At 46.0% G+C, this 14,436-nt stretch overlaps 1 protein-coding gene across 8 annotated transcripts in view; it reads left to right on the top strand.

The window, feature by feature from the left end:
- The window catches only part of PUM2 (pumilio RNA binding family member 2), a 117,129-nt gene that overhangs the window by 41,940 nt on the left and 60,753 nt on the right, over window positions 1–14,436 (top strand). For all 8 annotated transcript variants that reach the window (XR_008890988.1, XM_056564268.1, XM_056564267.1 and 5 more), the window contains exon 5: window positions 10,612–10,802. Coding sequence is in view for 7 of the 8 variants with exons in the window: in XM_056564268.1 (XP_056420243.1) it covers window positions 10,612–10,802 (191 nt within the window). In the remaining variant the exon portion in view is untranslated. The remainder of the gene's footprint in view (window positions 1–10,611; window positions 10,803–14,436) is intronic.

Raw genomic sequence — 14,436 nt, 5'->3', positions numbered from 1 at the left:
CACTGGGTATGAAGAGAGATCAGCGCCTGAGCGTGCTTCATTTAACGGAGCGGGACTAGGGCATACAGCTATGCCCGATGTCCTTAAGATTACAACTTATCACCTAATCACCACATAGAGCTGTGGGGTGCAACCAGGGATTGCAAAACTACAACACCCAGCATGCCCGGACAGGGTAGGTAGGTAGGATGCAAAACAGGATTTCCTAATTGAGGACACATGGTCAGCACATAAAACCAACGCGTTTCGGGTCAGACAGGACCCTTAATCATGGCATGATTAAGGGTCCTGTCTGACCCGAAACGCGTTGGTTTTATGTGCTGACCATGTGTCCTCAATAAAGAGATCCTGTTTTGCATCCTACCTCGCTGGACATCAAGTCTTTTGCTCCCAGTATAAGGCCGGAGGCACTGCCGGCCAGTCCGCGCTGAGTGTGGGGAACGCAGTGGAGGTGAGCCGTCTTTTCTATTTGAACATTGAATGTAAAGGGGTACTCCACTAGCAATTGTGTTTTTTTTTTTTATTAAATAAACTAGTGCCAGAAAGTTAAACAGATTGGTAAATTACTTCTTTTTAAAAATCTTAACCCTTAATCTTATCAGCTGTTGCATACTACAGAGGAAGTTCTTTTCTTTTTGAATTTCCTTTCTGTCTGTCCACAGTGCTCTCTGCTGACACCTCTGTCCATTTTAGGAACTGTCCAGAGCAGGATAGGTTTGCTATGGGGATTTGATCCTACTCTGGACAGTTCCTGACACTGGGGTCAGACAGAAAGGTAATTCAAAAAGAAATGAACTCCCTGTGGAGCATATAGCAGCTGATGATAATTACTGAAAGGATTAAGAATTTTTAATAAAAGTCATTTACAAATCTGTTTAACTTTCTGGCACCAGTTGATAAAAAAAAATAAAAATAAAATTCCAGCGGAGTACCCCTTTAACAGCATTTTTTGTATTCCTTCAGCCAAATCTGCTTCTGATTACTTGGTACATCTACTACTCTATCTTAAAGGACAACTGTAGTGGAACACTTTTATATATGCCCGTGCCTCAAAAATAAACAAAATAAACTGATACATACCTTCCTACGAGCCCCCATTGGTCCGACACAGGCCTCACGGTCCGGCAGTGCTGACATCATTCCACTTCCTGTGGACGGGGACGCCGCTCCTGGGGACGGGGACGCCGCAGAGCCGTCGGCGTATCACCGGCCGCAGCAATGTCCCGCCCCGACCTGTGATAGGCTGAGCCCACTGTCATGTTAGGAACTCTGGCCGACTTCTTACAGGACAGTGGGCTTAGCCTATCACAGGCCGGGGCGGGACATCACTGCGGACGGTGATACGCCTGCGTCCCCATCCCCAGGAAGTGGAATGACGTCAGCACTGCCGGACCGTGAGGCCTGTGCCGGACCAACGGGGGCTTGTAGGAAGGTATGTATAAGTTTATTTTTGAGGCCCGGGCACGGGAATATATAAAAGTGTTCCACTACAGTTGTCCTTTAATGTACATGCTGCCTTCTAGTGCCTGTCTCTCCTGGCTCCGTCTAGTGCAGTGTTTCCCAACCAGGGTGTCTCCAGCTGTTGCAAAACTACAACTCCCAGCATGCCCGGACAGCCAACGGCTGTCCGGGCATGCTGGGAGTTGTAGTTTTGCAACAGCTGGAGGCACTCGGGTTGGGAAACACTGGTCTAGTGCCTGGCTACGTTGTTCTGTAAAGGCTCACAATATATACGCTTTATATCCTAAAATACCTCTTCCTCCCCCCCCCCCACATACAATTTCTCAGATACTTCAGATTCCAGATGTTTTAGAGAACAATCCTGCAGATAGGACGTCGCTGTATTTTTCTTGCGTCACTGAAATTTTTAATTTAGACAAACGTCAGGGAACGGCACTTTCTCATAAATGTTCTGTCCTGATTTTACCTCCAGGATATGCCTCCCAATCAGTGCGGGGGTGGGGGAGGGGAAATTTATCAAACCTGTCCAGGGGAAAAGGTGACCAGTTGCCCATAGCAACCAATCAGATCGCTTCTTTCATTTCTGAAAATGCCTGTGAAAAATGAAAGAGGCGATCTGGTTGCTATGGGCAACTCGGCAACCTTTCCTCTGGACAGGTTTTGATAAATGTCCCACTTACGTCTTAGTTACAGACTATGGATAAGTGTAGGACACCTTTTTTAAAGGAACTTGATCTTGTTCTGTATAGTGGAGGCCCAGCATGACTCTGATTGCCCAATCGGGCTATGCTCCTGTTTAATCAGTCCTTATTAGGGTGTTTTCTCCTAAAAATATCCTCGTCTGAGTGGATTTGTATTGGGGTTAAAGGGATTATCTGCCACCAAAAAAAAAAAAATAATAATAATAATAATTCTTCTTAAAACAGCCCCACACTGTCCTCAAGACATGTGTATAGAGATGAGCGAACTTACAGTAAATTCGATTCGTCGCGAACTTCTCAGCTCGGCGGTTGATGACTTTTCCTGCATAAATTAGTTCAGCTTTCCGGTGCTCCTGTGGGCTGGAAAAGGTGGATACAGTCCTAGGAGACTCTTTCCTAGGACTGTATCCACCTTTTCCAGCCCACCGGAGCACCGGAAAGCTGAACTAATTTATGCAGGAAAAGTCAGCAACCGCCGAGCCGAGAAGTTCGTGACGAATTGAATTTTACTGTAAGTTCGCTCATCTCTACATGTGTAGTATTACACATTGGCGCCATTCATTTCAATGGAACTGAGCTGCAAAACCACTAACAACCTGCAGACAATTGTGGTGCTGTTTTTGGAAAAATCGATCTTCGTTTTTCTACTTCTGGACTGATTTGTGTAGATTGTTACAATTCATCCTCCTCTCTCATGGGGTTTGAGAGAGAAAAATGTCCTGAGTGAAGAGAAAATATAGATGAAAGAATTTCCCCCCAACCATTGCAGAGCTCTACAACACCTAGCCAAAGACTGCCCAGCCATGTTGGAGTTGTGGATCAGCTACAGATTGGGGAACATTACTTTGTTGACTTTTATAACCAAGGTTTTTATTTATTTTAAATTAATCAATTAATGTATTTATATTAATTAATATCCATTTATTTTTTCATCATTGCATTCTAAGTGGCGTAAGCGGTGGTGTTTGTTATTTTTTCTTTTCTTTACATAGCCTATTTTGGGGTACATATAACTTATTGATTAACTTTAATTACCTATTTAGGAGGAAAGATAGACAGCGATTCTGTTAATCATTATTCAGTATCCATCGCCATTAATGGCCCAAACATAGTAATGGTGATGGCCCATTTCCCAACTGTATCCATTGTCTTTTCTGGACTCAAAAATGTGGCCTGTTACGTTTATAAACTCTTTAACAATAAATGACAGAGCTGTGTGAGTGCTGGTGTTTCTGCAGGCCAACTTCATATGACTCTTTCAACACTTTTTATGCTGTGTTTATTTATTTTTTATTTTTGAAGACTAATAGAACCAGTAAATCTGCCATTGTGTTTTTTGTGTGTGCATGTTCTTATCGTCGTATAATATGATGATTTTGTTTGATTTTTATTTTTAATTTTTATTTTGTTTGATTCTGGTTCAGTATGATAAAGCAGATACCGAACTCAAAATCATTTTAAAGGAGTAGTGTAGCAAGAATTATGATCCTATTGTGCCCGGGCGGCAAAAAAACCAAGCCTTAACTCCCCCACCATCGCTCCCCAGTTGCGCTGCTATAGCTCTTCGGTCCTCCAGTCCCGGTCTCCTTCCTGCTTACGTGTGACAGGATCATCACACTGCGATCAGCGTATCCCCAGCCGCAGTGATGTCCTGCCTTGGCCGGTGAGCGGCTAAGCACAGTGTCATGTCAGGAGCCTGGACCCTTCTTCCTGAAGCCCGGGCACAATAGAATCGTAACAATTCCCACTACACTACTCCTTTTGGACAATTGAAACACTCACATACACCCACAATTCTTGCATTGTGTTTAAAAAGCCCTATTGGCAGGAATACACCCCAGTCAAATGAGGGGTTAATAATGGAAACTAAGAGAAGCTCTTCTTGCTTTTGAGGGTCCAGACTATCCAGCCCATTGACTATAATGCGAGTGGCGTAAACAGTGTAACACCACAAGCTGCTTAGGTAACTCCAGAGTTACGGAGACAGTGTAGCTTGCAGGGCTATTCTGTTTACATAACTTCTACTTAAATCAATAGGAGTAGCGCAAAATGCTATCTTCAGCTTCCTGAATAACTCTAGTAGCCACCTCCAGAATGATGCAAATATAAAACATTGATACAGAACCGCTGCCATCAGTTAATACATTACAGTAGTGTTTCCCAACCAGAGTGCCTCCAGCTGTTGCAAAACTGTAACTCCCAGGAGGCCCGAACAGCCAACGGCTGTCTGGGCATGCTGGGAGTTGTAGTTTTGCAACAGCTTGAGGCACCCTGGTTGGGAAATACTGCACAGCTATGTACGGCTTATCCTGGACTTCTGTTATGTGGATGTCAGCGCTCAAGCCCTTTTAACCACTTAAAGAACAAGGGCGTACTTGTACGCCCGTGGAAATTTTGGTCCCTGCCGGGCGGGGACCAGACCTGGATGACTGCTGATATGCTGAGACCCCCCATGTCGGCGATTGCTGCAAATCGCCGGTGAATTCACACCGGCGATTTGCAGTGATTCTGGGTCATACGGGTCTCCGGAGACCCGAAAAATAAGGGGGATCGTGGTTGTCAAAGACACCTACGATCCCCCTGAAGTGATAGGAATGAGTTGGCAGGGGTTCCACCCCTCCTATCCCTGCTATTGGTCGGTCAAAAGCAAGCGACCAATAGCAGATCGGGGGGGGGGGGGGGTTAAAGTTCGGTTCCCTTGTTCTTCCCACCCACAGTAGTCCGTTCAGAACGGGGGAAACGGACCAGCGCCGGAGGTCCACTTACCATCGGCGGCGGGCGGCAGAGGACGGCTCCCTGGTGCAGCGATGACGTGCGCCGATCCTATGGAAGCCGGTGAGTAGTTGCCTAGCAACATCTGGAGGGCTACAGTTTTGAGACCACTATAGAGTGGTCTCTAAACTGTAGCCCTCCAGATGTTGCAAAACTACAACTCCCAGCATTTCCCGACAGCCACTGACTGTCCAGGAATGCTGGGAGTTTAGCAACAGCTGGAGGCACCCTGTTTGGGAATCACTGGTATAGAATACCCCTATGCAATCCCTAATTTAGTCCTCAAATGCACATGGCACTCTCTCTTTGGAGCCCTGTCGTATTTCAAGGAAACAGTTTAGGCCCACATATGGGGTATTTCCGTACTCGGGAGCAAATTAGTTAAAAATTTGGGGGGGCTTTTTCACCTTTTACCCCCTATGAAAAGTAAAAGTTGGGGGCAACACCAGCATGTTAGTGTAAAAAAAATAAAATAAAAATAAAAAAATTTACACTAACATGCTGGTGTTGCCCCATACTTTTTATTTTGACAAGAGGTAAAAGGAAAAAAAGACCCCCAAAATTTGTAACGCAATTTCTCCTTAGTACGGAAATACCCCATATGTGGGCATAAAATGCTCTGCTGGCGCTTAACAAGGCTCAGGGGTGAAAGCGTACTATGTACATTTGAGGCCTAAATTGGTGGTCTGCACAGGGGTGGCTGATTTTACAGCGGTTCTGACATAAACGCAAAAAAATAAATACCCACACGTGACCCCGTTTTAGAAACTACACCCCTCACGGAACGTAACAAGGGGTATAGTGAGCCTGAACACCCCACAGGTGTTTGAAGAATTTTCATTAAAGTTGAATGGGAAAATTAAGAAATAATTTTCACTAAAATGCTGGTGTTACCCTAACATTTTTCATTTTCACAAGGGAAAAGAGGAAAAAAGACCCCCAAAATTTATAACCCCATTTCTTCTGAGTGAAAACATACCCCATATGTGGATGTAAAGTGCTCTGCGGGTGCACTACAATGCTCAGAAGAAGAGGAGCGCCGTTGGGCTTCTGGAGAAAAAATTTGTCCGGAATTGAAGGCCCCATAGTGCCAGAACAATGGACCCCCCCCCCCCCATGTGACCCCATTTTGGAAACTACACCCCTCACAGAATTTAATAAGGGGTGCAGTGAGCATTTACACCCCACTGGCGTTTGACAGATTTGACAGGCGTTTATTTACCTTCTACAGTTGTTTGCTGCAGCACCAGGGCACACAGTTTATTTTGTCAGGGTAAGTCACTGATTAAAGGGGTACTCCGGAGGAAAACATTTATTTTCAAATCCACTGGTTAAACAGTGGCAGAAAGTTAAACAGATTTGTAAATTACTTCTATTAAAAAAATCTTAATCCTTCCTGTACTTATTAGCAGCTGTATACTACAGAGGAAATTCTTTTCTTTTTGGATTTCTTTTCTGTCACGACCACAGTGCTCTCTGCTGACACCTCTGTCCATGTCAGGAACACTCCAGAGTAGGAGAAAATCCCCATAGCAAATAGTGATCGACCGATCGCTGCAGATCAATGATTTAAAGCGGGCGCTATATCGGCAAGGTAATTGCCAATAATGTCCAAAATCCTGAATATCGGCCGATAATATCGGCCAAACCGATAATTGGTCGATCCCTAATAGCAAACCTATCCTGCTCTGGACAGTTCCTAAAATGGACAGAGGTGTCAGCAGAGAACACTGTGGTCAGAATTCAAAAATAAAATAATTTTCTCTGTAGTATACAGCCGCTAATAAGTACTGGAAGGATTAAGATTTTTTAATAGAAGTAATTTACATATCTGTTTAACTTTCTGGCATCAGTTGATTTAAAAAAATAAATAAATAAACTTTTTCATCGGAGTACCCCTTTAACCCCTTAAGGACCCAGCCAATTTTCACTGTAGGACACAGCCATTTTTTGCAATTCTGACCACTGTCACTTTGAACATTAATGACTCTGGAATGCTTTTACCTTTCATTCTGATTCCGAGATTGTTTTTCGTGACATATTCTACTTTAACATAGTGGTAAAATGTTGTCGATTCTTGCATCATTTCTTGGTGAAAAATTCCAAAATTTTATGAAAATTTGGCATTTTTTTTTTAACTTTGAAGCTCTCTGCAAATAAGGAAAATGAATATTCCAAATAAATGATATATTGATTCACATATACAATATGTCTACTTTGTTTCCATCATAAAGTTGACATGTTTTTACTTTTGGAAGACATCAGAGGGCTTCAAAGTATAGCAGCAATTTTCCAATTTTTCACAAAATGTTTTGAAGTGGATTTGAAGGGCCTTCTTATTAGAAATATCCCACAAATGACCCCATTATACAAACTGCACCCCTCAAAGTATTTAAAATGACATTCAAAGGGTTTGTTAACCCTTTAGGTGTTTCACAGGAATAGCAGCGAATTGAAGGAGAAAATTCAAAATCTTCATTTTTTACACTGGCATGTTCTTTTTGACCCAGTTATTGAATTTTTTCAAGGGGTAAAAGGAGAGAAATCTTACTAAAATGTGTAACCCAATTTCTCTCGAGTAAGGAAATACCTCATATGTGTATGTCAAGTGTTCGGCGGGCGCAGTAGAGGGCTCAAAAGGGGAAGGATCGACAGTGGGATTTTGGAGAGTGAGTTTTTCTGAAATGGTTTTTGGGGGGCATGTCACATTTTGGAACCTATGGTGCCAGAACAGAAAAAAAAACACATGGCATACTATTTTGGAAACTACACCCCTCAAGGCACGTAACAAGGGGTCCAGTGAGTCTTAACACCCCACAGGTGTTTGACGACTTTTCGTTAAAGTTGGACGTGAAAATGATTTTATTTTTTCACTAAAATGCTAGTTTTCCCTCAAATTTAAAATTTTTACAAGGGATAATAGGACAAAATGACCCCCAACATTTGTAACCCCATGTTAGGACGTAAAATGCTTTGCGGGCAAACTACAATGCTCAGAAGAGGAGTCACATTTGGCTTTTGAAAAGCAAAATTTGCTGAATTGGTTTTTTGGGGGGCATGTCCCATTTAGGAAGCCACTATGGTTCCAGGACAGCTAATAAAAAACCCACATGGCATACTATTTTGGAAACTACACCCCTCAAGGCACGTAACAAGGGGTCCAGTGAGCCTTAACACCCCACAGGTGTTTGACGACTTTTCGTGAAAGTTGGATGTGTAAATTATTTTAATTTTTTTTCGCTAAAATGCTAGTTTTCCCTCAAATAATTTTTTTTACAAGGGGTAATGGGACAAAATGCCCCCCAAAATTTGAAACCCCATCTCTTCTGAGTATGGAAATGCCCCATGTATGGACGTCAAGTGCTCTGCTGGCGCACTACAATGCTCAGAAGAGAAGGAGCGCCATTGAGCTTTTGGGAAAAAAATTGTTTGGAATGGAAGTCAGGGGCCATGTGCGTTTACAAAGCCCCCCGTGGTGCCAGAACAGTGGACCCCCCACATGTGACCCTATTTTATAGATAACACCCTTCACAGAATTTATTAAGGGGTGCTGTGAGTATTTACACCCCACTGGCATTTGACAGATCTTTGGAACAGTGGGCTGTGCAAATGAAAAATTAAATTTTTCAATTTCACGGACCAATGTTCCAAAAATCTGCCAGACACCTGTGGGGCGTAAATGCTCACTGTACCCCTTATTACATTACATGAGGGGTGTAGTTTCCAAAATGGGGTCTCATATCTGTATTTATTTTTTTGCGTTTATCAGAACCGCTGTAAAATCGGCTACCCCTATGCAAATCACCAATTTAGACTTCAAATGTACATGGTGCGCCCGCAGAGCATTTTACGCACACATATGGGGTAGTTCCGTACTCAGGAGAAATTGCTTTACAAATTTTGGGGGTGTTTTTTTCCTTTTAACGCTTGTGAAAATAAAAAGTATGGGGCAACAACAGCATTTTAGTGTAAATTTTTTTATTTTTTTACACTAACAAGCTGGTGTAGCCCCCAACTTTTCCTTTTCATAAAAGGTAAAAGGAGGAAAAGCCCCCCAAAATTTGGAGTGCAATTTCTCACGAGTACGGAGATACCCCATATGTGGCCCTAAACTGTTTCCTTGAAATACGACAGGGCTTCGAAGTGAGAGAGCTCCATGTGCATTTGAGGACTAAATTAGAGATTGCATAGGGGGGGACATAGGGGTATTCTACGCCAGTGATTCCCGAACCGTAATGACCTGGAATCGCAAGTGTGAATTCACTTGCGATTTGCCGCGATCGCCGACATGGGGGGGTCTGATGACCCCCCCTGAGCGTTTGCACAGGATGCCTGCTGAACGATTTCCGCAGGCATCCTGGTCCGATCCCCGCCTGGCGCGCGGCAGGGGCCGGAATTCTCCATGACGTACGCATACGTCATGGGTCCTTAAGTACCAGGGTGTCATGACGTACGCGTACGTCAAGGGTCCTTAAGGGGTTAATGGAGCTCCTGTACAGTAGGTTATAGAGCAGGAGCAGCTGAGATTGATCTATAATTGTATGGGAAAATGTTCAGTATAACTTGTAATTCATTCATTTCACTCTTAGCTCACTATAGGCTTAGGAGTCCTGTGGGCGGTCCTTCTGATTACAGGGAAGGTTTTCAGAGAACTGTCAATTACTGAATAGCATCGCCCACTGGATTCCTAAGCCTAGAATGTTTGAAGATTGAAATAAATGGAATACAAGTTCTAGAAGTGAATCGGTCTGTTTAGCTGCCCCTGCTCTATTACATGATGCCTGCCAACTGGACCGCATGCACAATGTGACAGGTTCCCTTTAAAGGGGTACTCCGGTGGAAAACATTCTTTTTAAATCAACTGGTGCCAGAAAGTTAAACAGATTTGTAAATTAAAAATATCTTTACCCTTCCAGTACTTTTTAGCAGCTGTATGCTACAGAGGAAATTCTTTTCTTTTATAATTTCTTTTTTGTGTTGTCCACAGTGCTCTCTGCTGACACCTCTGTCCGTATCAGGAACTGTCCAGAGAAGGAGAAAATCCCCATTGCAAACCTATGCTGCTCTGGACAGTTCCTGAGACAGACAGAGGTGTCAGCAGAGAGCACTGTGGAGAAGACAAAAAAGAAATTCAGAAAGAAAAGAATTTCCTCTGTAGCATAGAGCTGCTAAAAAGTACTGGAAGGATAAAGATTTTTTAATAGATGTAATTTATAAATCTGTTTAACTTTCTGGCACCAGTTGATTTAAAAAAATTAATAAAATGTTTTCCACCAGAGTACCCCTTTAAATTGGAATTGTATATATGGAGCCTTCTATGCTGTGACATATCGCCACAATCACACATGACAGAGAGCTGCCTCCTCCTCTCGTATATGTCTATACATCACAATTTGTGCATCTGCAAGTAGCTAGAACTGTGACTGACTTGCTGAGCCTGCCCTTTTTTTTCAACCTAACTGTATAAGCCAGTGTTTCCCAACCAGGGTGCCCCCAGCTGTTGTAAAACTACAACTCCCAGCATGCCCGGACAGCCAAAGGCTGTCCGGGCATGCTGGGAGTTGTGGTTTTGCAACAGCTGGGGGCACCCTGGTTGGGAAACTCTGGTATAAGCAATGTAATAAAGTGTAAATGGCAAGGTCTGCTTTTAATAGTTTTACAAATTCTTCTCTCGTAGACCATTCCATGTCACAGCCGATCATGGTGCAGAGGAGACCCGGACAAGGCTTTCAGGGAAATCATGAGGTCAACTCTGTGCTGTCTCCACGCTCAGAAAGTGGCGGTCTGGGAGTGAGCATGGTGGAGTATGTCCTCAGCTCGTCGCCAGCTGATAAACTCGACCCAAGATTCCCGAGGAAAGGAGCCTATGTAAGTGTAACTGGTTAGAGCACTGCACAGGTTGGTGTTGTAGGCTGGGCACCCCTTTAGATCGTGTGTGGAATTTACAGAAGCCAATGTTACTTGCATTATAATCCCCTTAGATTCAAGATCTGCCATGTAACAGAACTAGAAAAGGGAATTTCTGCAATATGTGCACGTCCTTTCAAAGCACCTGTTTTATTCCTGATGCCCGGACAATAATACTAGGGCTACACATCCCGCAGTCAACAATTGTATTGTTTTGAATCCTTCCTTGCACCTAATAAAAGGGAATGAGGGAGATTTATCAAAGCCTGTGCATAGGAAAAGTGGAGCATAGCCCATAGCTTTTTCATGTTGCCCTTAAAAGTAGATAGTTCGTAAGGTTGAAAAAAGACCAGAGTCCATCAAGATCAACCTATATCCCTAATGAGTCCCCCTGAGTTGATCCAGAGGAAGGAACAAACCCCTCATACTAGAGGTAAAAATTCTAATGAATTATTTTACAGAGTTCACCATGACCACCTCCTCCGGGAGAGAATTCCAGTCTCGCTGCTCTTACAGTAAAGAACCCCTGTCTGTGCTGGTGTAGAAACCTTCTTTCCTCTAGACGTAGAGGATGCCCCCTTGTTATAGATACAGTCCTGGGTATGAATAGATCTCTGTCCTGCCCCCTGATATATTTATACATAGTTATTAGGTCACCCCTAAGCCTTCCTTTATCTAAACTAAATAACCCCAATTCTGATAATCTTTCAGGGTACTGTAGTCCTCCCATTCCCCGTATTACCCTGGTTGCGCGTCTTTGAACCCTCTCCAGCTCCACTATATCTTTCTTGTACACTGGTGCCCAGTACTGTACACAGTATTCTATGTGTGGTCTGACTAGTGATTTGTATAGCGGTAGAATGATTTCCCGTTCGCTCTTCATTGAGGGATACCTAACTGATGGGTATATGCTCTTGCCACTAGGAGGCGCTGACATTAGGAAAAAGAAAAGTCGGCTCCTCCCTGGCAGGATATACCCGCCCACCTGCAGTGAGGCAATCAGATTTATCTAGTGTCAGTTAGGAGGTGGACACACAGGTCGAGAGCTCTCCAGACCTGGTCTTTTTATTATTTTCTAGTAAGGGCTGTTTAGTCAGGTTCTTTACTCCTTTTTGTTTCCCTTTTTCAGGTGGGGGTTCATGAGCATGGTGCTACCTGTTCCCCGATATGTGGCTAAGGGGCACGGGACATTGACGAAGATTCCAATGCCCCGTTAACCCCTTCCCGCCAATGGCCAGCTCCTGGGGTTGCACCGTAGGTCCAGGTCCTCCTATTTTCCCTGCTCGTCTTGGGCTGTAGCAGCATGACGTGATGCAGGTGACTAAAATGCTGGCTGAAGATGTCTCTAGGGAGTATGGGAAGATAGGTGAGTATGTACAGGGGTGAGTATGTTCCCCTCCCTGCGCGGGACATAAGGGGTTATTCCTTTCCTTTGTGGTTTTCAGGGGCCTGGCTCTTGTGGGATGTTAACGGGGTCGGGGGTCTCACTGTTAGTGTCACTTGTCCCTTTATCTGAGCAGCCGCCGGTTTTTGCGGCAGCTCCCTTTTATTCATTCCTCCACAGTCACGGCTCCAGCCCCGGCGCTGTGCTGGCCGGCGGCGGAAGCCATAATGGGGGCAGGTAACTCCGCCCCCCTTCTTCCCGAGTTCAGAGCAGGAACCTGGGGTCTCAGCTGTGGGGATGCTCTCTGCCGGTGCTGCCTTCAGAGTGCCGACTGGGGAGAGAGACTCTTGCCTCTCCTGACGGGGCTTTGCTCCGCCCCTCTCCTCCCCACAGCGAGTTCTCCAGTCTGGCGCGCTGCAGGGGCTTACTGCCGGCTGGGGTTACGGCCGGTGTACCCCTCCGGCCGACTACCCCCGGGCAGCGGTCACGCCTCTGCGCGGGGCTTCGGGCACTGCTGTCCCTCTCTCCGCGATCGACAACTCTCCCGCCGGAGGGAAGGGGATTCGGAGCTTTGCTCCGCCCCCATCTTCTTCAGATGCGGGACCTGTCAGCTGCGGACGGGGACTCTGAGCTTTTCTCCGCCCCCGTCTTCTTCAGAGCCGGACTCTCTGCTCCCGGACGGGGAATCTGAGCTAGGCTCCGCCCCCGTCTTCTTTAGAGCAGGACCCCGCTCCCGGACGGGGACTCGGAGCTTAGCTCCGCCCACGTCTTTCGTCAGCAGGACCCCGCTCCTGGCCTTTACCGGCGGTCACCTTTTTGGGAAATGGCTAGACGACATCATTTCCCAGGCTACAGGTGTTAAAAGTTTTTTGCTTCCCCAGAACAAGGCACCCCGCCTTGCGGCTCGTGGGGGTTTTCGTAAGTCGACCTCCTTTCGGACCTTTTGCTCCCTGGGCCATGGGCGCCAGGATAAATCAAGCCCCTCGCAGGGTAGGCAGGGCCCATCCTTCAAACTTCGCCCCTCATGGAAGCAGGATAGTCGTTCCAACCGCTAAACCGCTAAATCGGGAACCCGCAAACCTTCTTTGACCTGAAGGGGCGCCCCCACCCGGGACTCCGTCTCGGGTGGGCGGTCGCTTACTTCTTTTTCGGGACGTCTGGTTGGCGCAAGTCCAGGACTCTTGGGTTCGGGACGTCATCTCCGATGGTTACCGAATCTGGTTTGCTTCTTTTCCCCGGGATCGTTTTTTTCGCTCCCGGCCTCATTCACCTGCTCTAGCTGCAGGTTTTCATTCTGCCAATCGCACTCTGCTGCAACAGAGTGTCATTGTGCCCGTTCCATCTCAGGGCCTTTTCAAGGGTTTCTATTCAAACCTCTTCGTTGTCCCCAATAAGGAGGCTTCAGTTCGTCCGATTTTGAACCTCAATCGACATCTTCGACTTCGCCACTTCCGAATGGAGTCGCTACGGTCGATCGTGGCATCCATGGATCAGGGCAAATTCCTGTCTTCAGTGGACATTCGGGATGCGTATCTCCACATCCCGATTTTTCCTCCTCATCAACGTTTTCTACGTTTTACCGTTCCGCAGGGTCACTTTCAATTTGTGGCTCTGTCCTTCGGCCTGGCCACAGCTCCCAGGGTTTTTACCAAGGTCCTGGCGGCTGTCATGGCCATTCTCAGGTCGCGGGGGATGTCTGTCCTTCCTTACCTGGATGACCTGCTTATCAAAGCCACGTCCCGGATCTAGAACGAGGAGAGTCTCCACATCACCCTGCTGACCCTAACCAGCTTCGGGTGGCTGATCAACGAGGAGAAATCCAACCTTTCTCCCTCCCGGTCTCTGGTCTTTCTGGGCCTCCGTTTCGATACCGGGAGCACCAGAGTTCTCCTCCCTCCGGACAAGCGGAGTGCTCTGCGGTCTGTCGTTCGTCACTTGAGACACCTGCATCCAGTGTCCATTCGTGCCTGCATGGCAGTACTGGGCAAAATGGTGGCGGCCATGACGGCGGTTCCGTTTGCGCGGTTCCGTTGCCGTTCGCTTCAGTGGGCCATTCTGTCCCTCTGTGACGGATCCCCCCTGTCCTTGGATCACCGGATCCGTCTGCCTCGGCTCGCCAGTCTCTTCTTTGGGGGTTCCACTCTCCTCTCCTTCAGAGTGGCCGCTCGTTTCTACCGTTGCACTGGCTGGTTCTTACAACGGATGCGAGCC

The sequence above is a fragment of the Hyla sarda genome, chromosome 3 (assembly GCF_029499605.1).
Source record: "Hyla sarda isolate aHylSar1 chromosome 3, aHylSar1.hap1, whole genome shotgun sequence".
Classification (NCBI taxonomy): Eukaryota; Metazoa; Chordata; class Amphibia; order Anura; family Hylidae; genus Hyla; species Hyla sarda.
The sequence above is the reverse complement of the archived record's forward strand: the minus strand, read 5'-3'. Positions and strand labels throughout refer to the sequence as shown.